This window comes from Tetrao urogallus, assembly GCF_951394365.1.
Source record: "Tetrao urogallus genome assembly, chromosome: 2".
NCBI lineage: Eukaryota > Metazoa > Chordata > Aves > Galliformes > Phasianidae > Tetrao > Tetrao urogallus.
Window position 1 is genome coordinate 56,568,428 of NC_136814.1, and position 22,900 is coordinate 56,591,327.

General features: G+C 37.7%; 2 protein-coding genes across 2 annotated transcripts in view; one reads left to right on the forward strand and one right to left on the reverse strand.

Annotated features, from left to right (window-relative positions):
- The window catches only part of AKAP7 (A-kinase anchoring protein 7), a gene marked incomplete at its 3' end in the record, with an annotated part of 72,834 nt that overhangs the window by 24,772 nt on the left and 25,162 nt on the right, over positions 1-22,900 (reverse strand). The window contains exon 7 of the mRNA XM_079550291.1: positions 14,785-14,929. Coding sequence (XP_079406417.1) covers positions 14,785-14,929 — 145 coding nt within the window. The remainder of the gene's footprint in view (positions 1-14,784; positions 14,930-22,900) is intronic.
- Positions 18,006-20,435, forward strand: MSH5 (mutS homolog 5; the record flags this gene model as incomplete). The annotated part of the gene is made up of 1 exon (XM_079550289.1): positions 18,006-20,435. The coding sequence occupies one exon, from the start codon at positions 18,006-18,008 to the stop codon at positions 20,433-20,435; it is 2,430 nt and encodes an 809-aa protein (XP_079406415.1).

The following is a 22,900-nucleotide window of genomic DNA, read 5'->3' on the forward strand; positions in this document are numbered from 1 at the left end:
AGAAAGTGTCTCTTTCAGAGCAGACAAAGAAAAATAAAAGGTATTAATTCCAGGCAAAGATAATTTCAGCCTTCTTAATGCTTTTGAATACTGTCATCCATCCAGAAGGAACATAAGTTGTTCCCAAGCCTGGGTATCTCTCTCTATGTGTGTATAGGTATTAGATTGTCTACCACTGTCAGGAACTGTTTTTTGAGCATCTATCAGTTCAAGACTACAATCTCTGTCAAGAAGAAAAAAGCAGAAACAAATGAGGAAGCCTTTACAACTACATGCCTTCTGTTGGACTTCCTGAAATGCAAACATTTTCCTGCTGCACTTAACACTGCAGACTATACTCCCATTTATTTGACACTTGATTTATAATGCAGTGTTAATTCCATCAGAATTTCCATTGTGCCCTTCTGAAAAGAATTCCATTTGATTTTTATTTTTTTTACAGAGAAAAAGCTTAAATGACTAAACCAAATTGATTTTAAAGTGTTTGATTTTCTTATTCTTATGGTTTAAGCATATCCCTAGAAACATCTGCTACAGGGAAAAAAAGATACTGCGTTGGCATTTGCATTCTAAAATAGAAGTGCCTATTTTAGCTTTGCTTTTTAAAACTACATTAAAATATATACTTCCAGGGATGTCTAACTGCTAATATATGTTTTACAACACTGCCTTCTAGAGAGAGAATCTTGCTTTTATTCACTGTAAATTACTGCTTCTCAGACTTCGACTTGCTGAACATACTGTACCTTTTCCACAAAGGCTGAAAACTCAGCCACTGATATGCCTGACTTCTATTTTAAGTGTAACCTGAAGGCGAGGCTCAAGACCAAATCTGCCAACTGCCCAGATTGCTTACGCTCAGGAATGCATTCAGAGCCATGTTTGGAATGAGTCACAAGCTCTTCTGGGTGAAAACCTTAAATTCAGGAGTACAGACAGAACCCTTTCTTGCAGTGAACACGTCCGTGGTACGTGCCCTAATGCATCACACCAGCTCTGGCAATGATTTTGCCTAAGCAGAGGGTAGGTGTATGAGATGGGCTTCCTAGAGAACTCCAGCATATGTGAATGTTCTCCTTGATAAAGGAAATGTATAGATAAGCCCTATGAGTATGACAATGTGAAAAGCTAGGGGAAGACACACCTCATACTTCAGGCTCTTTCCAAGGCTCACTTTACAGGCCTGAGCCTCTGAGTACTTTCAAGCATTCCTTTAATCCAGAACTCCTACTGGCTCAATTTGAGTGAAGGATACATTAGTCAGAGACAGAGAAAAAACCCTCCAAAACCACAACAAACAAACAAGCAAACAAAAAAAACCCTTGAATCTTTTAGCTTAATAAAAATTACCAAATGCAATGTGAAAAAAACACTGAAATTTAATTTAGGGCAAAAATACTTGCACCTGTGAACTTTTTCATTCTAAAACAGCTGAGAGTAATGAAGTTTGAAAAGCTATGTCCCTAGCAGTAAGTAGTTAGAGACAGCTATCATTGTTCACTGATGGTTAACTAGGAGTTAACCTGACTGTGAGCATACTAAAAAAAATTAAGGAGAAAATAAAAATGTTGCCTTCCTTCTAACATATCTAATATAGTAAAGTAAAAAGACTTTTTCTTCTGTGGATAGAAATTAAACAAATTTTAAAAACAGTGGTGAGGTTCTAAATGACTATATACGAATACTTAAGCTAGGTACACCTTCATTTCCAACAAATTAATGCTGTATTTTTTTTTAGAGGAGTTCTGATTTTTTTATTTTTTTATTTTTGTCCAAATGATGGTTTGAGTATTTGCGTTGTTTTCCTGATTATGTTAAGCATTTAACAATACTTATGTTAATGAACGGGAAAACTTGGCTACCAAGTTGTTAGATGTTCTCAAATTTCTTTATCTTTTTGGCATTCAAACATGCCAACTTTCTACATTCGAAATAAAATGCAGTATCAACATGGCACAGTGTGATGTTCTTTGCTGCATTGACAAGGCCTTCTTGCTTCAGCTACAAGAGGGCGTCATGATCACAAACTCTCATACTGATGAGGGATTTCACGCAACCCAGATATCTGCTGGGAAAGCAACATGGCACAGTGCAAACAATCCAGCAGACTCTCGGAGTGTGTTGAGGATAACTTCCTGGTCCCAGGTAATGGGAGACCAACCAGAGGTGAAGTATTACTGAACCCGTGCTCACCACTGCAGAGGAAGTCATTAAGTTAAGATTGGAGGCAGTTTGAACTGTATTGACCATGCCCTGGTCAAGTTTGTGATTTTGAGGGACATGGGCCTGGCAAAGAGCAGTCAGGACCCTGGCTTCTGCAGAGAACCTTCAGGCTGTTTAAGGAATTACTGGATAAGATCCCATGGGAAATTGTCCTCAGGGAACAGAAATGGAACAGAGCTGGTAGCTCTTTAAAAGACACCTTTCTGAGAGCACAGGAGCTCTCTGTCCTCCAGCAGAAGAAATCAAGCACAGGAGGCAGGAAATCACCATAGCTGAGTTTGACCTGCTGGTCAAACAGAGGGAAAAGAAGGAAATGTACAATCAGTGGAAACAGAGACATGCGCCCTAGGAAGAATATAGCGATGATGTCCAAACGTGCAGGGATGGGATCAGGAAAACACAGGTGCAGGTGGAACTGAAGTTCACAAAGGATGTAAAAAATAACAACAGGTCCTACAAGTACATTGGTCAGAAGAGACAGGCCGAGAAGAGTGTAGCCCCTAAATAAATGAGAAGGGAGAACTGGCTTCAACAGACTGACGAACTCAGCAAGCTCTTTGCTTCAGACTTCACTGGCAGACTGGCTTCTGACAACTTTCATGTCCCTGAACCTCTAGCTGGGGGTAGGGGGAGCAAATCCCTCCTGCTTTAAGGGCAGAGCAAATCACATGAGATTCATGTGACTGCCTCATGAGACTCAATGTGTACAAGTCTATGAAATTAGACAATACCAGTTCACTGAAATCTAACAGCTGTGAACTTTAGTGAACTGCACACCTTAACCTGTTCAGAGTATAAAGAAAAAAATATTTGGAAAATAAAGGATTAACTTCGACACCCCTTCCTTTGAAACATGTAACACATTCTGTCTCATGGTTTTCCAAAAAGAAGTCCCAACTTCTGAATGTGCTCAGCTGAGTTCTAGCTTCCTCCACACCAATAAGGGAGAAAGCAGCTTCATCTTCCCAACAGCCAGACCTCCACCACTGCCAGGGCTTTGACTACTGCCTGCAGGCAAAATGTCTTTTTACCACACTGCGAGAGTACTGCAGTTGCCACACTGCCTGTGTGTTCATCTATTGGATTCATTATCACAAAGAAATGTGCCACATAGTCTCTGGTAAAAGATCCAGAGAGGCAGTAACACTAACTCCTTTCTTATGATATTCTCCTCCATGGTTTCTTCGACACCAAAGCAGAAAATTCACTCTAAATAGAAAGCAAAGGAGATTTTGGAAAGCCAGCTAGCTTTTGCTTTCTTGGGTGGCTGCAAACAGAACTCCTTTTGGTTAGACATAGGCAGATTCCTGCTATCACCAAATTACAGAATTGCAAAATGGCTGAGATTGGAAGGAACCTCTAGAGGTCATTTGGTCATACAGTTTCATACACACCTATTTTATTTGTAGAAAAATGATATATTTTTGAGAAAAATATCTTAATTCTTAAAAAAGAGCTGTGACTGAGACACCTCTATAGACACCATAAGCAACTGAGCAGACATTCCTATATATTTCTTCACTCAAATAACACAGTGGTATTTATAAAGATAAGAAAAAAAGGAAAGGGATTCTGTACTTACTGTCAAAACAAGAACATACAATATCTATTAAGCAAAATAATAAATCCATTCTCCCTTCCTGAGTCTATTGAAAATATTTCTTTATAAAATGTAGTCAAGCTTTATAAAAACTAAAGTGGTTTCCTTTGCTCTGGATACTACTTATTTGCATAACATTTTTGTGTGCTGTAGAAACTAAAACTGCATTTACTCCTAGAAACAAAAAACTTGTACAGGAGATCACTGGTTACACCTTTGGTATTGATGTTTATTTTTAAAATACCTTTCTGCGCTAATTGATAGGATTTATGTATTTATATTACTTACAATGCTAAAAATGAACTTTTCATTAATGTGCTAAAGAAGCTTTTAAGCAAGAATGCAAAATAAAGCATAGCTTAAAAAGTAAGCTCACATATAAAAGATAATCTTTTAAATGGACATTCACAAACATGTCAGTCTAGGAAACTCTGAACTGTTTCCAAGTACAAGAACATTTTAATGAATCATGTACTAACTGTACATGTGAGAAAGAACATCTGGGCTTTACTCAGTCCAAAGCCTGCATGTAGTGGGTAATCTGTAATCCACAGGACTGGCAGGAAGCAGCTTTGGTATGTCAAGAACGCTGACAGTCCAACAGTCAAAGAATGCTCAAAAATGCATGCTTATTCAAATGCATTTCTTTTGTGCTTTTTGTAACTCTCTCCATGTGAACACACCAATTTGGAGGCTCAGTTGGTTAAAAGGTTTCCAGAGAGAAAAGAGCTGCTTAAAGGCAACTTTTAGTTAAATAAATAGCTGCGTTACGGTACATAGACATGCATGCATGTGCACATACACAAACATGGAAATACACACACACACACACACACACACACATACACACACTCATCAACCCTTTATGTTGATAATTTGTCTTAATGAACGAATACCACTAAAATTAGAGAAGACCAAACAGAACATTTTGACTGATATGTCTGCATCCAAAAATAGAATAAAAATATGTACATACTACTATAGTCAAGCACTCGTGTAGAAGTATACTTATGTTCATTTTGAACAGCCTAGAAATGGAAGCATCTCATTTTGGGACCAAATGTCTGCAAAAGATATTCCTTTCTTTGAATTGTAACTTTTGTTTATACATAGACATGTAACACGCTTCTTCTATAACGCAGATTAACAGGACTTGTCAACATAACACACCTATCAAATGCACATTTCAGTCGGGTAGATAACATTCATTCAGTCCATGGGTTATATTTCATTGCACGCAAGATGACCAGGAATGAAAATCTGTTTGGAGAACAGCCCTTAAGATAGAGACTGTAGAGAGAATTGCTAATATAAGTGCGCTAATAGCACAAAGGTTTTAATATAGTTGCACTGGTGGACCGTTGCATTTGAATTTCATAAAATTGTTTGAGTTGGGAGGGACCTTTAAAGGCCATCTAGTCCAACTCCCCCACAATGAACAGGGATACTTATGGTTTGATCAGGTTGCTCAGAGCCCTGTCCAGCCTTTGAATGTCTCCACGATTAGTCTGGCTCCATGTAAACGTACACTGAAGAATGTATGTGTATGACAGAATGCAACATCTTCCATTAAATTAAATTAATTCTTCCATTAAAGTGATCGACAAAAACTGAAGAGTTCAAACAAAAACACAATTGTCATAAAAGTTATGTCTATAAAAAGTGAATTTACCAGCAGCGGATTAATTCCATGCATTTGTTGCAACTCATCTAATAAAGAGGGATGCTAAGTAGGATCGAAACTTTCAGAAATATTTTTACTTGGCTATTGCACTGTGCTCTGTAATTTTTACCTCTAACTCTACTGTACTACAGAGTTTTTTTTCCCAAAATAATTATTTTCCTGAAATTTCATTATGTATGCCTCACCGCTACTGGCCTTGAACCACATGAAATCCCAAAATGTGAAAGACATGGGGAAAAAAGGACAGAAAGTGATTGAAGAGTTTAGAAATAAAAGGACATGAAAAATCAGAAAGAACTCAGTTTTAAAAAAATCTTATCCTTTTTCCTAATAAGCAACTTGAATAATCACAGCTTCACTGCACAAATTGGTAATGTAAGTTAAAAAATAAGGCATGATAATACAGAGAAGCAGCAAAAACTCAGATTCTGCTTCGACAGGAAAATATTTACAAATTTAAAACTAAACAAAGCCTTGGTATTTACACATCTGTATTTCAAATTACATAGTTAGGTTTACTTTGAAATAGGTTTGTGCTGTCTATATAGAAAAATGTGTTATAATATTTTAAATCCCATTTGGAGAAAAAAACTCTCTTCATGACTTTCCTAGTTAAGAAAAACTATCCTCAAAAATATATAACCAATATACCAGTCTACTTATCTACATTCAAACCAATCCAAGTAATGAAGAAAGATTATCAAGGTGTTGTGCATATGTCTCAAAAGGAAAAAAATACACATAGAAACATAGAATCACATGAGAAGCTGAAACTAGATAAGTAGGTGACTGCAAAAGAATTAGATGATAGAAATGACTGAGGTAATGGCTAATCCAGATTATGGAGAGCAGTTGAGAGATTTGGAGATTAGCATCTATGCATCTTGGCTAACTTGTCAGAGAAGATAACTGCAATACTGAAAAAAACTGAATTGACTAGCAATAAAAACTACAAAGAATTCAACTTATGTTCCTAAAAAAGTCCATCTATGGGAAGCAGCTATATTTGCCATGTAAAATAATTATTACTTTCACTTGCTTTTACGTGTTTATATGGTCACACTGCAACAATCATAAGCTTTTGTTTGTCTCTTTGATTTTATATTAATGCTTCTACATACTTTTTTTTTTAACCAAAGAATGGCCATACATCTCTTGACAAATAAACCTATTTATATAGCAAAGGTTTTGTTCTGGAAATGATTTCTTCACATTGATCCAGTACAACTGCAATACAGTAGTAAAAATAACATCTGTAATAATAAATATGCACCAATATGTCTCCTTTTCTGCCAAGGGTTGTATATGTCCTAATTAAGTGATGCAAATTTTAGCATGCAGCGCTTTGTGTTTCCAATACGATAGATAAAAACAGAGAAGGAAAAATACGGAGCTTTTCTGCATTTGAAAGATAAGACAGATTAACATTGGTTGGGCATTTTAAAATACAAAGTGCCATTTCTGGTCAATTCCATATGTGAACACTCTTATTTTGGAATAAGAGTGCTTTGTTCCTGTTCAGCTTGACCCATTTTCCATGTGTATTTAATCAGGAACAGTTTTATGTGTAAAGAAGCCTTTTGTTTGTTCTCTTGATTAAAGCAACAAAGCTCAGTATGTAGGCATTCTGACCCAAACATCTTTAAATAAATCAACAAGCTATGAAAACACTAACTGGGTATTAAAATGCTTTTCCACTGTTTCCCTGAATAAGTGATTTTAAAATTACAAAGTTTTTTAAACAGTCTTTGGTCAGCAAGTACTTTCTGCTATAATTGGTAGGCTGTGGACAGTTAGTCAGAGCAATTGAAAAATACTCACACTGTACCAACAGAATACTGTTTTTCCTCTCAGAGTACGCCCTTTGAATTACTAAAAAGCACTCCGTGCAGGTACAGCAGGAGAGCTTAATTAAATAACAGTAAGTCAAATATAGCTTCCTATTGATGTTACGACCATAGAATAAATATGCATGAACAAGATGTGACTTTCTAGCTTGGAAAATTGTAAAAAATTACTATTTTCTACTGGTATATTCAATGAAAGAACACTAAATATTTTATTTACTCCTCACATAAATAAAAATAAACTCGCAGTTTATTTATTGCAGGCATTTAGCATATCTTGACTTCAATATGTTATATATTTGCAATCTATTTAAAAATTTAAGAATGAATCAGCTGTTTGGAAACCAACATCTGCCTGAGGAAAAATGTCTGTAAAGTAAAAATACTTAACATACAAAAAAGATGGTTGGTAATTTTAAATTGTACTTTACAGCATGTTAGCCTATGTGATGAAAAATCAGTTGTCTTCTACTTACTTACTCAAGAAAATTTTCACTATGAGTCACATTCTGATTGATCTGAAATACACTTTTGTACTTTCTGTCAGGTTTACTTCATCAATTTTCTTCCCTTGTCTGCAGATAATTTTGAAAGCTATTTGTGGGAAATCTTATTTTTGTTGTTTCCACTGCTGATAACAGCACTGGCATGAAACATCTCTGCTTCAAACATCTTTTTATTGGAAAATAGGAAGACAAATACCAGCATTTAGACTTCAGACAGCCCTAGAATTTTAATACAATATCTTTAAAAGAAAATTGCAAAAACTGCCCCATACAAAGTAAATAATATGTAATCATGGACTCACAAATAACAATCTTGGAAGATGATGAGGTTTTACTTACTTTGAGTATTACAAAATGCATGATTGAACACCAAGCATCACGCTCCTGTATTTAAGACTCTCTGCTGCTTTCTAATGAAAAGTTTTGTACACATTTGCCAATGTTAGAGCTGAATGTTGGGGACACTAGAAGTTGCCCTTGAAGCAATAAAATATCATTGTGAAATGAAAATCTTTTTGAATCATATTTACAATGATTGATTTCATTTCAGTCAACTTGTTAGCCTCCCTATTTACACAGAGTATTTATCACTATAGCTTTTAATTCATAACTGGTATCAAAAAGTTAACATAAAAGTGCTGTATCATTATGAAAAATGCCATGCTAATGATAATGTTTCAATAGCATAAAGTTATCAGTAAAGGAGGAACTGTACAGCATATGGCATATGTCACTAAAGCTAAAGAGAGCATACATCAAGTTTTAATGTAAGGCAAGAAAAAATGAATGACTAGGGGAATGCTCCATTCTCAGCAACGAATAGAAAATATTTGCAGTGTATGAAACTACTGGATCACCACTTTCTATCCACTGTCCATAAAGAACCTGGTTTTTAGGTAAACTAAAATGTGAGTGCTTCTCTGCCACATTGAAAGGAATCCCTCTTATACGTCAGTATTTGATGACATGACACTATAAACAAATAGTGCTTTTAAGAAAGACTTCACAGATTAACCCACGGTATCTGTTGCTTTACATGTAGGCAAAGCGCTATTTAGCATATTGTATGCAGAAAACTGTAGCAGCTGTGGATAAACTCATCACAAACAGTGAATGAATTACTAATTACAAATGTTAAGAAATAGCCCCTGTGAAGCTGCCCAAGACATTTTTATCCATTAGCAGCATGACTGCCGTTACTAATTAAAATTTAGGAAGTGTGCCAGAGATATGCAAGAAACACAAGAATGGTTAATCACATCCTAATACAGTAGAGAAATTAGAAGCCTATAAATAGATCATCAAGGAAAGAAAAATTAAAAAGTGAAACAATATGAATAGGAATATTCTGAAATTATAGAACAAGGAGTAGGACAGATAACAGGCAAATTCAAAGGATGATTCAGAATTTTAGAAGTGATTCAATGCCATGCAATTATGGAGAGTAAAAGAAATCAATAAAAGACACGCATCATTTTAAAGGATGTAGAATCTGGACGATCAAACCAACATTTACTTGTTTACCACTGCTGTGTCCAACATGAGAAAATGTTTAATTGCTGTATGAATAAAATCAATCACAGTCGGGTCAAACCAGCTGCCTGGCTAGCACTGTAAAATGTAATATGGAAGCATAAGGTGCACCACTACATCCTAAATCGAGGCTATTAAAAAAGTTACTTAAACAATTCCGATGGCCTAAGAACAGCTGTCTGCAAGAATATGTTTTGTTTGTAACATGTTCTGCTTATAAGGTTATTGATCTCAAATGCAAACCTTACAAATATAATGCATCCTTCAGATGAGATTCTGTATGGTTTTGTATCTATATAATTAAGAAGCAAACTAATTAACAAATACTAACAACTGTTTAAATGGGGTTATCGCAGATCCACTTCTTGCCTATATTAGACATCTCTTAGCTCTTGCCTATCTGATATGCATTTTAGGATGGGATGAATGACTGTCTGCAGATGTCTCCCACTTCAGAGAGACTGCAAAAAGCAGACTGGACACCTGCCTTCTACGTAAGTTCCAGAGAAATGGAGACTGACTCACCAATGCTCTGCTGTTTAAAAACCCACCTGTTCGAAGAATTATTTGAGAATAGAGCATTATTTACCATATTCTTACACTTACAACACTCTTACAACAATTAAATGGCTGTCATCTGCTATTTCACTTTCCAGATTGCTACTGCTAGATTGCAAGTGTTAAGTGGAGCCCTAACCTCTGGCCTGGCACACAGTCCCAACATGTGAGTTCTAGTTGGGCAGAAAGAAAGAGCTGAGTGGTTTCCACCAAAGTACAGACTACTGTAAAAAACTACTGTTTTGAGACTTCTGTCTCAAAGATATCACAGAGGAAGTCTCATATTTAACCTTATTAGCAGCCACTCAGGAGAACCTTACCAGAGTTTACAGCACAAATACAGCCTGGCATGTGAAAGCTTCCTTTGATGTATATATAATTCAATTTTATTTTTTATTACAATAAATACATTCTCTTTAAAACAAAAGTCTACAAAAATCTTAATATACAGATCCTGAAAAATACTTAAGCAGGATACTTAACATCAGAGTCATGTTTAACATAAGGAAATTTAATAATGATCACTTTGATGGCCAGATGGTCTACTGAACATCTCTAACGTGACATAAAGAACTGACCCATCATTCAGCTAAGGGAGTACATATTGAGAAGCTCACCTCATTCCAACATTCACTGTTCTTTCAGATTTGGGGTGACATACAATGGGTGTCACAGTGAGTTGTCTGAAGAAGCACTTTTTGATGGCTTGCTGTTTTATTTGCTTTAAAGAATAAACTGGTCTCTGCTTTGAGAATAAAGCTTCAACCCCATTGTCACTGTCATGTCAAATTCTAACTTCTGAATACATACCCTGAGGGGCTGACATGCAGATGCAGAGATCTGGTACATGCATCTATAGGCTATGCTAAAGATATTGGATGTTTCTCTGTTACATACCATCAGTGCTTGTTCACCTGCTGTGCATATTGTTACATCTCAGTAGGTGTTCCACCTCTGTCTTTATCAAGCTTTAATGCTTCCTCTATTTTTAAACGTTTTTAAAATGTGCAGCTACCAAGCTGGTATGTGTTGTGGCATTTCTTAGCAATAGCAATGACAGTATGCAGCCCTTAATTGTGTATCGATTTGTGTTTCTCTTCTAGCATTACATCTGACCCTTTTTTAGATCTTTTCATCTTATTAGATGAGTAAACTTGAAATTTGGCCAAACTCAAAGTAGCAAAAAGTAAATACTGCCTTTGTATTTTCTGTGCACTCTGAGGAAAAACCTGTGCTTGAGTGCCCATACGCAGAAAGAATTAGGGCTGGGTACAGCTCTTGTCTGTAATAAGTAATTTTTAATTTTTTCTATTTCTGATGTGTTGATAGAACTGCATTGACTCCCTCTCATGTTTACTTGAATGCTGTAGCCAGCTATGTTTACTAAAGCCCCTATTCAAATAATCTTTTAAAACATTTAAAAATATTTAAAATATTGAGTTTTTCAAATTTCATTAAAATAGTTTCTCCTTCTCTGAAATTAAACAATAAAGGCTTTAAACTCTGTTCAAATATAGCTGTTTTTCCTCTACTATTGCTTTTAGAATGTACACAAAACTAGAAAAACAAGATGCATACATTTTGGAAAGACGTGTTGACCCTCTGAGGGTCTGAGGAAAATGGGGATCAGAAAGCTCCATTTTCTTAATGTCATGTCATTGAAGAACTTCTATCCAAATATGATGGCTAGAGAGAGCCAGATGTAGTACTCATATAAAAACAATTCAGAGGATTCTGTTCTGACTGTGAAAATTACACTTCCCATAAATTCTTTTGCATTATCACACCACAAATCAGCCAAAGAGGCATCTGATTCTTGCTTTGAATATCAGCTGATTGACTGTTGTTAAAAAACATTTAATGGGACTCACACTCAAAAGCTGAAAGATTATCTCATTTTAGCATTCTCAAATGCTGCTAACACAAAAAGTTCAAGAAGCACAGAGATTTAAATAAATGTTCCAAAATAATATCATCAATATCTACCAAATATACTTTTATCCATAATGAGCTATTTACCATATTCCTTAATCAGATACATATTCCAAAACATTCTGAAGTATATTTGTGAATAGTTGAGCCTTACTTTAATCCAAATGAAAAATGTTGTTCCATGGTAAATAATCTTTACTTTCTCTTTTTCTAAGTATTTGAATATATATAAGTACCTAATTGGATGTGCAAACATATGTGCAGATATTAGCGATATATATACACATAGATATAGCTATAAAACATCCATAAGACAAGTAAAAAATATTATATATATTAAGAGAGAAAGAGAAATGTATAAATAAATCTAATTTTGGTTTTGATTGATCTGGATTTTGCAATATTGTTGACACTAATTTAAAGAGCCATCCTATATATTTTTTTTAATCTGTACCATAGGCAGTATTTTCTATTTGTTTTGTAACAGTAAATTTAAAGAAAGATGGCCTAAGTGCAAACAAAACCATTAACACAAAATAATATTTAGCATCTGCAAAGTGACTGGCACGCTGAAAGTACTGTGTAAGTATTTAATAATTCCTCAAAACAGACCTGAGGATCAGTAAGCACTTCCCCCATCAGTGTTGGAGAATAGGGAAACAAGGTACCACAAGGCACAAAGCAAGTTATCCCCTGCACCCTACATAGGGTACTGGAGACAACACTACCTTTTAGTAGCAGTGTTTATGCAAATCTGCTCCGAACAATAGAAACTTAAAGAGATGGTAATAACTGCTGGTAAACACCCTTTGTCTTCTCCACTACAGTTAGTTTTGACATAGCATTAAGTATGAACAACTTCAGATGTTGAAGAGTAGGTGAAAAACAGCAGATGAGGCATACAAGCTCAGTGTAGTTTTTTTATGATGAAAGAATAGTATTTGCTAGGGAAAAAAATGGAGTATATGGAATTAATCCCATGTATTTCTGTTCATTTCAGGCCTTAGAATGTTATAGCTTTCCACTGAAATCAGCTCAGACAGAAAAGATGCCTGTATCAGCAGTTTTCATTTTATTTTTTTGCTCATCGTGCCTTTAAGGATTGTGCAGAATTTGAGGATGAATGGACACGCTACCTTTGCAAAGTTCCCATCTTTTTGTGATTTTTTAGTCTTTAAGGATGCATCTTCAGAATAAGTGGAATTTTTCTTCTTTTTAAGATTTCTCAGTCCTTAAAGATGAAGTCGTGGCTTTCCTTTAAAACTGTCTGCAATGAAGGTGTTTCTATTGAGCTAGAAGGGATGACAATGGTCTTGAAAGACTTCCCTAATGTATGTTTTATTCTCTCTTTCTGAGGATTCCATCATTCCTTGGTCATGGATATTTTCATTAATAAAGCTAGGATGCTTTTAAGTTGGAAAGGTTATATCCACTGACATGCTTGTTGATATCCCTCTGGTCAATTTTTGTTAAGAATATTTCTGCTTTTTACCAGAACTCTGGAAAATGCTGCAATGTATACAAGAATTAGTTTATCATAGTCTTTAAGTAAGCATTTTGTTGTTGAGGACACCTGTAAAAGATTTTTTATATTTCTTTCTTCTTGTTAGAGGAACCACACAAGAACAGATGTTCTCTTTTTCCTTGAGTATGTCAAAGTGAAGACTTCAATTTATTAACATTTAAGACTGTCCATATTCTTGTTGAAAAGGAACCACTGCTCATTCACAACATGCAAAACAAAGTTTTGCTCCATTTCTGAATTTCTATTTCTAAAGGAAAAATCCAAATGAAATCTTCAAATGAGCTTTTGGCATGAATGTCAGTATCCCATGTCTTCCAACACCACTATATTACTATTGACATGACCCAAAATAGAAAATCAAAGGTGTACAAAGAAAAAACATAAGTTGACCTTCTGTGACCATGAACTGTTCCCTGTTATAAACCTCGTTTAACATTCACATCTGACACAGCACATATAAAGATCCTGCCTAATTAGGAAAGGGAAAAAAATTACAATTAATTTTAATTTTGCTGTACGACTACTAGCCTGTCATCCCATTAAAGATCTCCAAACTGTGGGAATGGTGTCTTTCAAGGTAATAAATTACTCAATACATACCTAGGTTGAAAGGGTTGACTGTATTTAAGTAAATATCCTAAAAATTTTCTAAATATTTCACTGAAGATTATTTTAACTCATGTTCTTAATATGACTAACAGCAGTCTCAACCAAGCTCTACCATCAGCTAGTGGGAACTAAGTGGGTTTATGATAGAGCCTTTATCTCATAGACTCTCAGTGCATAGACCTTCTTTGCATACCACCTGAAATGCCAGCTATATATGATTTGTGGCAAAAATTAAAAGTCAAGCCTAGAATAACTACTGAGTGAAATTTCAAATAAAGCAGGAGTAGACAAATGTAATTTCTGGTATTGTAATGTTCTACACAAGGTATCTGTACGTCAGTAGTGTTGATGATACTCTGACAAGTTATTAAATCTGTTACACCATTTAAATTCTCTTTATATATGAATAAGTGAAGTCGCATCTCTCCCATACCAGAGATATTTCACTTATTGTTAATCATCCATAGTTACTGTGTCTAATCAAATTTGGTAACACATGCTGCCTTTGTAGTCAAAAGAGAGATGAGCTCTCACTCATTTTAGAATAAGAAACAGGACTGGGGATGGATAGTTAACCACAAGCTTTAGCTGTCATCAAGAAGCACTACACAGTATACCTACATGCCAAGACTTGAAGGACAGACTTCTGTCAGACTCCATGGATATTATTACAAAAAATTCCTAACACACACTGCAGAAAGAACAGTTTTTCATGTAGATAAATTATAGACATCACTGATAAAAGAGGAAAATGAAGATGTACTTACCAAGAAAAACAGAGGACTCACAGTAGTAATAGCCATTGGGTTGCTTTTTTTTCAACATAGAGCAAAGATCGAAGCGATGCAGGATTTCATTTCCAAAATAATGGCTTTTATAATCTTCATAAAGGCTTGAGTCAATTTTTTTCACCTTTAAATATCAATATAAAGTTCAATTACAGGTTCTGCTAGAAGACTGAACTTTCACATTTAATGCCTATAGTTTCATTTTAACCAGAGGTTTTGTTAAAATGGAAATTTGCTTCAAAATGAAAGAAGAGTACTGAAACAATGCTATGCCAAATATTCTGTTTCAGCTACACAGTTATCTACTGCAGAACTTAAACAAAGGATTAAAAATGTCATTAAACCTCCTTTCTACTCATTCTTCTTCAGTCATGTACCATACACAACACTGCAAGTGCTTTAATTTCAAATGGTTTGCAAGAGTCTTCATGGAACACTTAACTGTAAATTATTCTCCATATCAGCACCAGGCAAGTTATTACAGAGAAAAATCTCAAATGTTTGTCAAGAGCAGTTTTATGTTCTCAAAGTCATCAAATGGAAAATATGTACTTTTTTTTTTTTTCCTTTTTTTTTTTTCCCCTAACAGATTGGCGCTGTGGGGACACAGGCTCTGTGATGGATGTACTTGCTGCTGTTCTCTGTGCAGGTGCCACTGGTAGGAAGGCTGAGCACATATCCCCACACATAGGCAGAAGTGTAGAGGACATACACTGAAAGTGCCCCAGCAAGATACACTGGTGCAACAGTACCCACAGATAGGGCAGACAGCAGACAGACCCCACTCACTTCAGCATCTGGCACTGAGACTCCACTGGCTCCAGCCACTGACACAACAGGCCTGCGGAACTCACACACTGCCCTAACTTGAAATTCACACACACCAGTCCCCCCAGTAGCTGGCCCCTTATCCCTGCAGCACACACAGGACTGGGAGTAAGATTACGCAGACAGCTGGTTAAGAGGCGATTTAATAAAACAGGACAGCCTTCAGTGGTCAAGCAAGTGCTGTTTTACATGATTTTTTACACTCTTTTTTGTCCCTCCTTTGTTTCTCCAATATCCCCTTCCCCAGTGTGTTTGTCCATTAGTTTGTAGTCTCACCTTTAACATCCTTTAACATCCTGGACCCTCAAGGTTTACACAAACCAACAGTTGCGATGTCCTATTTTGCCTGTACTTTCCCAGCAGCCCACCAATTAGTGTCATTGGCAAGGTTTGTTTTTTGGTTTTGCCTGTATTACATTTGCCTGACAGCTTTGTGTCTCTATACATTTCATTTATGGCTTCTCTCTTCCCCTTATCACCCCACTTGACAAGGCCTTCTACTAGACAATCTGATGGAAATAAGCATTCCCACACTCCACACACTCATAGCAATCACTGTGACTGACTAGGTTTAACTCTTGTTGCTGTCTCCTTAACCATGTTAATCAGGCTTGTGTCTCCATATGCCACTGCTTTTGGCTTCTTGCTTTTCTTATTATCCCCATCCACACTGAAGAGGTCCTCCACCAGATGCCCCAAGGCAGATAGATGCTCTCTCCTTCCACATACCTTTATACAACATCCATTTGTCTAAGCAGTGCACATACTCATTTCTTGTGATCCTTTCACAGTTACTCGCATGCAATATGTGCTCAATGAAGGTTTTCTATTGAGTTTTTACTTCAATAAAGATTCACTTCAAAAGAACCTTGTTTCTCTAAGTACCTGCACATTTGGTTCTATCATCGTAAGTCTTGTTCAACCAGGTCAGAAATGTCTTTCCAGTTCCTTAATCTCTGAAATGATGACATCTAGTGGTGGATGTTTTCTATCTAAGGTACACAATCTCCTTGTAAGTGTAAGTGCATTCCAAACTCACTCATTATTTAAAATATGATATTCTATGGCTGAATTAGTTCTTAGATAATTTTGAATTCTAGGCTACTTTGAAACTAAATCATCAATTGTGTTCTCTGGCTGACAGTTCTTTGAAATACGCTTAGTCTTCCATCAGTAATTTAAAGAAAGACCTTTTCAGCCAGGAGAATGCTTGTCAAAATGTGAAGCCTCAAGTATTCGGTGAAGAAAATGAGGGAGGAATCCAGGGAAGAGATTGAGATCATCGTGCTCCAATAAGAAACAGCATTCAAAAGGGGCTGGGATGGTGCTTGTCAAAAACAGATTGGTTGTGAGTGAATCAAATGCTAAATGGTCAGGAATTGAGTTTTGCTGTTGACACATTCCTGGAAGATATTTGGAAAACTGAATGATATTTGTACTGAGTTGGAGCAGTTGATGGAGCCCTGCCTGCAATGGCTGCAATGAGGTGCTGATGGTAAAAGGATGAAACAATGCAGGTGCATGGGAAGGTCATGGCTCATTTATACCAGCAGTGGAGAAGAGGAGCTGTTCCCACATGGGAAAGCTACAGACGCTCGATTATGAAGGACGTGCTGTACTTGGGTGCTGGGTGGGGAGGAAGAAAACACCCGGCCTCTGAAGCAGTGCCGCAGTGAGCGGAGGCCTCCGGGGCACGCGGCCGTGCGAAGGGCCCACAGCACAGCAGCACAGCAGCACAGCCCGCCGCCTGCCGAGGGCCGGGCTGGCATCGCGGCGGCCAGAGGCGGCGCTGCGGACCGTTTGGAGCGGCTCGGCCCCGGCGCAGTGCCTCCCTGACAGGCCGGGAGCCAGGGAAGGAAGAAGGGGGTCGAGGTCGCGGCCTTCACACAGCTGCAGTGAGCTCTTCACCGGTGGGCGAGGAGGACGAGTGGAGGGTAAGGAGAGGAGCTGGAGGCAGAGAGGTGGCTGTTACTGTGGCTTCTGTAAGGGAGACTGGCTGACCCCTACAGCAAACGTTCATCTGCTGGTACAGAAATTGGCACTGTGTGAAGAAGCAGGTGCATAAATAGCAGGGAGGCCCAGCTGACCAGTCCGTGTGGCTGTGTCTTTGCAAGGCACTGTGGTCAGTGGGGCAGGCAGTTGGTTTTGTGTGTGCGTACATATGCACAAGTACGCTGCTGTATTTATGGGCATTTGTGCTTACTTCTGGTAAAGCTGCACAGTTCACTTCACAGAAATGCTGGGCGTAGGTCTGAGTTGCTGAGGTTGGGAAGGACCTCTGGCAATCACCCATCTGCCCTCTGGCTCAAAGCAGTAGCCTGCATCAGGTTGCACTGGACCACATCCAGTCAGGGATTTTGTTCTCCAGTAGAATGAGTGCCACATCAGCCACGAGTTGCCCCTTGCCACCACTGCTTGCGCCTGAACAAGAGGAGCAAGAGTGTTCTGACATACATATGTCTGTCTTGTGGTATGCAGGGGAGTTTGCAGTTACTTACTATGATACAGAAGATTGCTCAGTTTACTTCATGCCTGACACACCTGACAGTGAAGGCCTCGAGCTGCTGCAAAAAGTGACTGGGGAAGTTCATCCTAAATGCATAGTGACAAGTGCAAAACAGGATCAGAATATTGCCAATTTCCTGACCAACCTAGCAGACAGTGATAGGGATAAAGGAAAAATAGAAATTGTCCTGTTTCCTAACATAGATTTTGGCCTAGAAGTCAGCAAGCAACGAATTCTATCTAGACAATTTCCATTTATCCCATCCCATATGACTGCAACAGAAAAAATTCTTTATTTGTCCTCAGTCATCCCTTTTGAGTGCCCACTCATGATAAGAGCATTAGGGGGGCTCCTTAAGTACCTCGACAGGAGAAGGGTTGGAGTTGAACTGGAAGAAAGCGGTATTGCAGTTCCTGTTTTAGCCTTTAGAAAGTTTGTTCTGTCAGAAACTGTGAATATAGACCAAGACACTTACAGTGTTCTACAGATATTTAAAAGTGATATCCATCCTTCTGTGTATAAACTTTCTAGTGGATTAAAAGAAGGATTCAGTTTATATGGGATTTTAAATCGCTGTAGGTGCAAACGGGGAGAAAAACTTTTGAGGCTGTGGCTTACACGACCTACTCGGAACTTGACAGAGCTAAACAAACGGCTGGATGTTATCCACTTCTTCCTGTTGGCTCAGAACCATGAAACAGTCCTTACCCTTCAAGATTGCTTGAGGAATATAAAAAATGTGCCTCTTATTCTAAAAAGAATGACTCTATCCCATACAAAAGTTAGTGACTGGCAAGCACTCTATAAGACAGTGTGCAGTGCACTGTGCCTTAGAGACACATGTCGCTCTCTGCCCCATAGTATTGAACTCTTTCAGATTATTTCACGCGTCTTCACTGATGATCTGCAATACATTGCTAGTCTTATCAGCAAAGTGGTGGACTTTGAAGGCAGCATCTCACAAAATCGCTTCACTGTTAGACCCAATGTGGATCCCACCATTGATGAAAAGAAGCGAAGGCTAATGGGTCTGTCAGACTTTCTTACAGAAGTGGCGCAAAAAGAACTGGAAACGTTGGACAACCATATTCCTTCCTGTTGTGTGATCTACATTCCTTTGATTGGGTTCCTTCTCTCCATTCCACGGCTACCGAGCATGGTGGATAAAAACGACTTTGAAATTGAAGGCTTGGACTTCATGTTCTTGTCAGAGGATAAACTGCACTACAGAAGTGCTAGAACTAAGGAGCTAGACAGCCTGCTGGGTGATTTGCACTGTGAGATAAGAGACCAAGAAACACTTATTATGCACCAGCTGCAGGCAAAGATCTTGGAGAGGTCTGAAGTGCTTAACAGTGTGATTGAGTATACTGCACACCTGGATGTGCTGTTGGCTTTGGCAGTGATGGCTCGGGAGAACTCCTACTGCCGGCCACGCTTTACTCAGCGCCATGGCTTCCACATCAAGGATGGAAGACATCCACTGATGGAACTATGTGCAAAGACATTTGTGGCTAATCCTGTGAACAGTGGTGAGGCTACCAGACGAATAAAGATAATCACTGGGCCCAACTCATCTGGAAAGAGCGTCTACTTAAAGCAAGTAGGTCTTATAATATTTATGGGTCTAATTGGCAGTTATGTACCTGCAGCAGAGGCAGAGATCGGAGCAATTGATGGGATTTACACAAGAATCCACACTAGGGAATCAGTTTCTGTAGGACTCTCCACATTCATGATTGATCTTAACCAGGTTGCCAAAGCAGTAAACAATGCCACAGAGAGGTCATTGGTACTTATCGATGAGTTTGGCAAAGGGACCAACACACTAGATGGCCTGGCCCTTCTGGCTGCTGTGCTGAAGTACTGGATCAGTCAAGGAACCCAGTGTCCGCAGGTCTTTGTGTCCACTAATTTTCACAGCTTAATGCAGCTGGAACTTTTGCCTGACACACCTCTTCTAGAATACCTGACCATGGAGACTCACCAAGATGGAGATGAATTGGTGTTTTTCTATCAGATCAAACAAGGAGTCTCCACTGTTAGTCATGCTGCCAACATTGCTGCACTAGCTGGAATGCCTGCCAAAATTATTGAAAGGGGTGTGGAAGTATCAGAACTGATTCGCAATGGAAAAGCTATCAAACGTATTGATCATCCTTCAAAAGGAGACCAGATGGAAAAATGCAAGGCTGTTGTTGAAAAGTTTCTTAGCCTAGACCTTGATGATCCTAATGTGAACTTAGAAGAGTTCATGCATAAAGAGGTGTTGCCCTCTGCAGCATCAATTCTATAGCACGGCTATGTCTAAAAGCATATATTACAGGGTATCTGCCACGTTCGATAGGGTGGCTTGGTAATTTCAACAATAAAGACTATGACTAATGCCTCACACTACATTTCACTTTTAAAAATTGTCTATAATGTATGTCATTTCTTATTCTTGTTTAAAATCAGTATGGTAGTTGTATATCCCTGTATGGTGCATGATATGAAAGCAGGAAGACTTGAAAGAGGAGAGAACCTCTTCCAGCTGTTGGATCGTGCATTTTGAGCCCCTATTGTTAGATTCTCAGACTGAAAAAATACTGTAGAAAAATCAAAACAGTTCTGCTGGTCTCATGGCACTATAAAAACAAAGTGTTGATTGTTTTGTTGAAGTAATCATTTCAGTCATTTTAGGATCATCATCAAAGGATCACATGTAAGTATGTGCTTTGGACTCCCAGATCAACAGATCACTTTGTTACAGTACAAACCACTAAAGTAGACACTGCTTAATGGAAATATAGAGGGATTTAATGAGCTCTGTGACATTTAATAAAGCTGCATTTCTGGCCATAAAGGCAGAGAGATTCCAAGAGCTGATATAAAAAGAATGGGAGTCAGAATCAGTGGGGTCTAACTAGAGGGGAAACGCTTTGGTTTTATCGATAATCACTCTCTTAAGGTCCTGCAGAGTAAGAGTACATAACTATGCTTTGTGAGTACAAAAACAAAATTACAAGTCCAGGAAATGGTAAACTATACTAGGCATATAAGGCAGGAAAAACCAGCATTTTTTTCAACTATTCAACTAAACTTAAAAGATTAATACCAGAGCAAAGGAGTCCATTTCACTTCTGTCAGTGCCAAGGATCAACTCTGAACCCAGCATTTGATCACTGAGTATGCAACACATATACATGAACAAGTGAATAAAGAGGAGGCATGATATGTAACTACCAAAGAAGTAATAACCTTCTCTGCAAGAGCATAAGTGCCTTATCTAAGTTATCTAAGACAGAAAAGACATGAGATAACTGATTGTCTGTAACCGCTAACAGTATTGCTAATCAGAGAGAATCAGCAGATACACTGGATCTCTCTTCAGCTCTACTTGATTTCAGGAAGCCGAGATTCCACTATCACTAATCCAAGAGAAAAAAAAATTATATGAGAAAAAAAAAAGTTATATTCATAATTACTAACATTTAGATACTTAACATAGATACTAAACATTTTATCTGTTTGGTATATTTTACTGACGACAGCAAGAAGGTGAACGTGAGTGTCCACCAAACAGATCTGAAATCAGAGACAGTTCAGTGCAGGCTCAGTGCAGAATGTCCTCCTTTTATGATGTGCATTTATGACACTACAAAAAAAGTAACTTTTGTTATCTATAATGAAACCAGGTTAGTGACAAATGTTTAACATAAACTACGTTAAAAATACAAGAGTAAATGACCAAACTGTGCAGTTTTGCTGCTATTTTCAGTGTAATAATACTGCCTGCAAAATAATATCTAACATCTTGGGGATATTACCACTGAAGTTCAATGACAGCAGTGAACAGGCCATGTACTACACTTACAAGTGTTGTTTAAAGAGTTTTCCCACAAATATATTCTCTTTTATTAATTATACATACTGCATTCTAAATATGTGCTGCATAGAGTTATATCATATGTCAAATATTCTTAAATTATATTTTTGGAATACTTTCTTGTCAACCTATGCCTGGACTAAGGATATACAGCTTTTTAATTAAGCAGATGCTATCTGAGCAGTGTAATTGCCAGTCATCTACTAACAAAATCCATTTCATCACATTTGCAGTTCAGGCAGCAGCATATGTACTAAAGGATCTCTGAATATTATACAGCATTTATCAGGTGTGCCTCACAACACTCCCTGAAATAAATAGCAGATGAATGAAAAACAGAGGGGTTGTGACTGACCTACAGCAACGTAGCAGAATAGTGAGGGAAACAGGAATAGAAATGTTATTTTTAAGTGCAAAACTCAGTTACTTCTTTCACTGTGTTTCAGATGTTTTGTTCAGAAGATAATGATACTAACCCAGTATTCTTACCATCCACGTCAGCTGTGAAAACAACTAGGCACGTGCAAGTAAATTATCTCCCTTTGTCTCAGCCCAAAGGGCACCCAAAGACACACAGTGCCTGCTTAATCTGGGGAAGTTTTCCATGGCGCATTTGATTTCAGGATTGTCAAGCTGAATGTGAAGAATGAGTTTCTCCACTTCTGAGCAGTTAAGAAGGTTCTTTAACCTGAGAAGCTGAGAGGGCACTCAGGCAGCTCTTTCCTTGTCCACTTTATCTGAAATGTTATCCTTCACTAATTTTGATTTCCAAGGTTGTGGGGTTTTTTTTGTTTGTCTGTTTTTGTTAATATTTATCATTTATCATTTTGTCTATTTTTAGCTTAATGCTGTGACTTCAAAGTGCAAAGCTGTTTTCTTGAGATTTTTCTTCA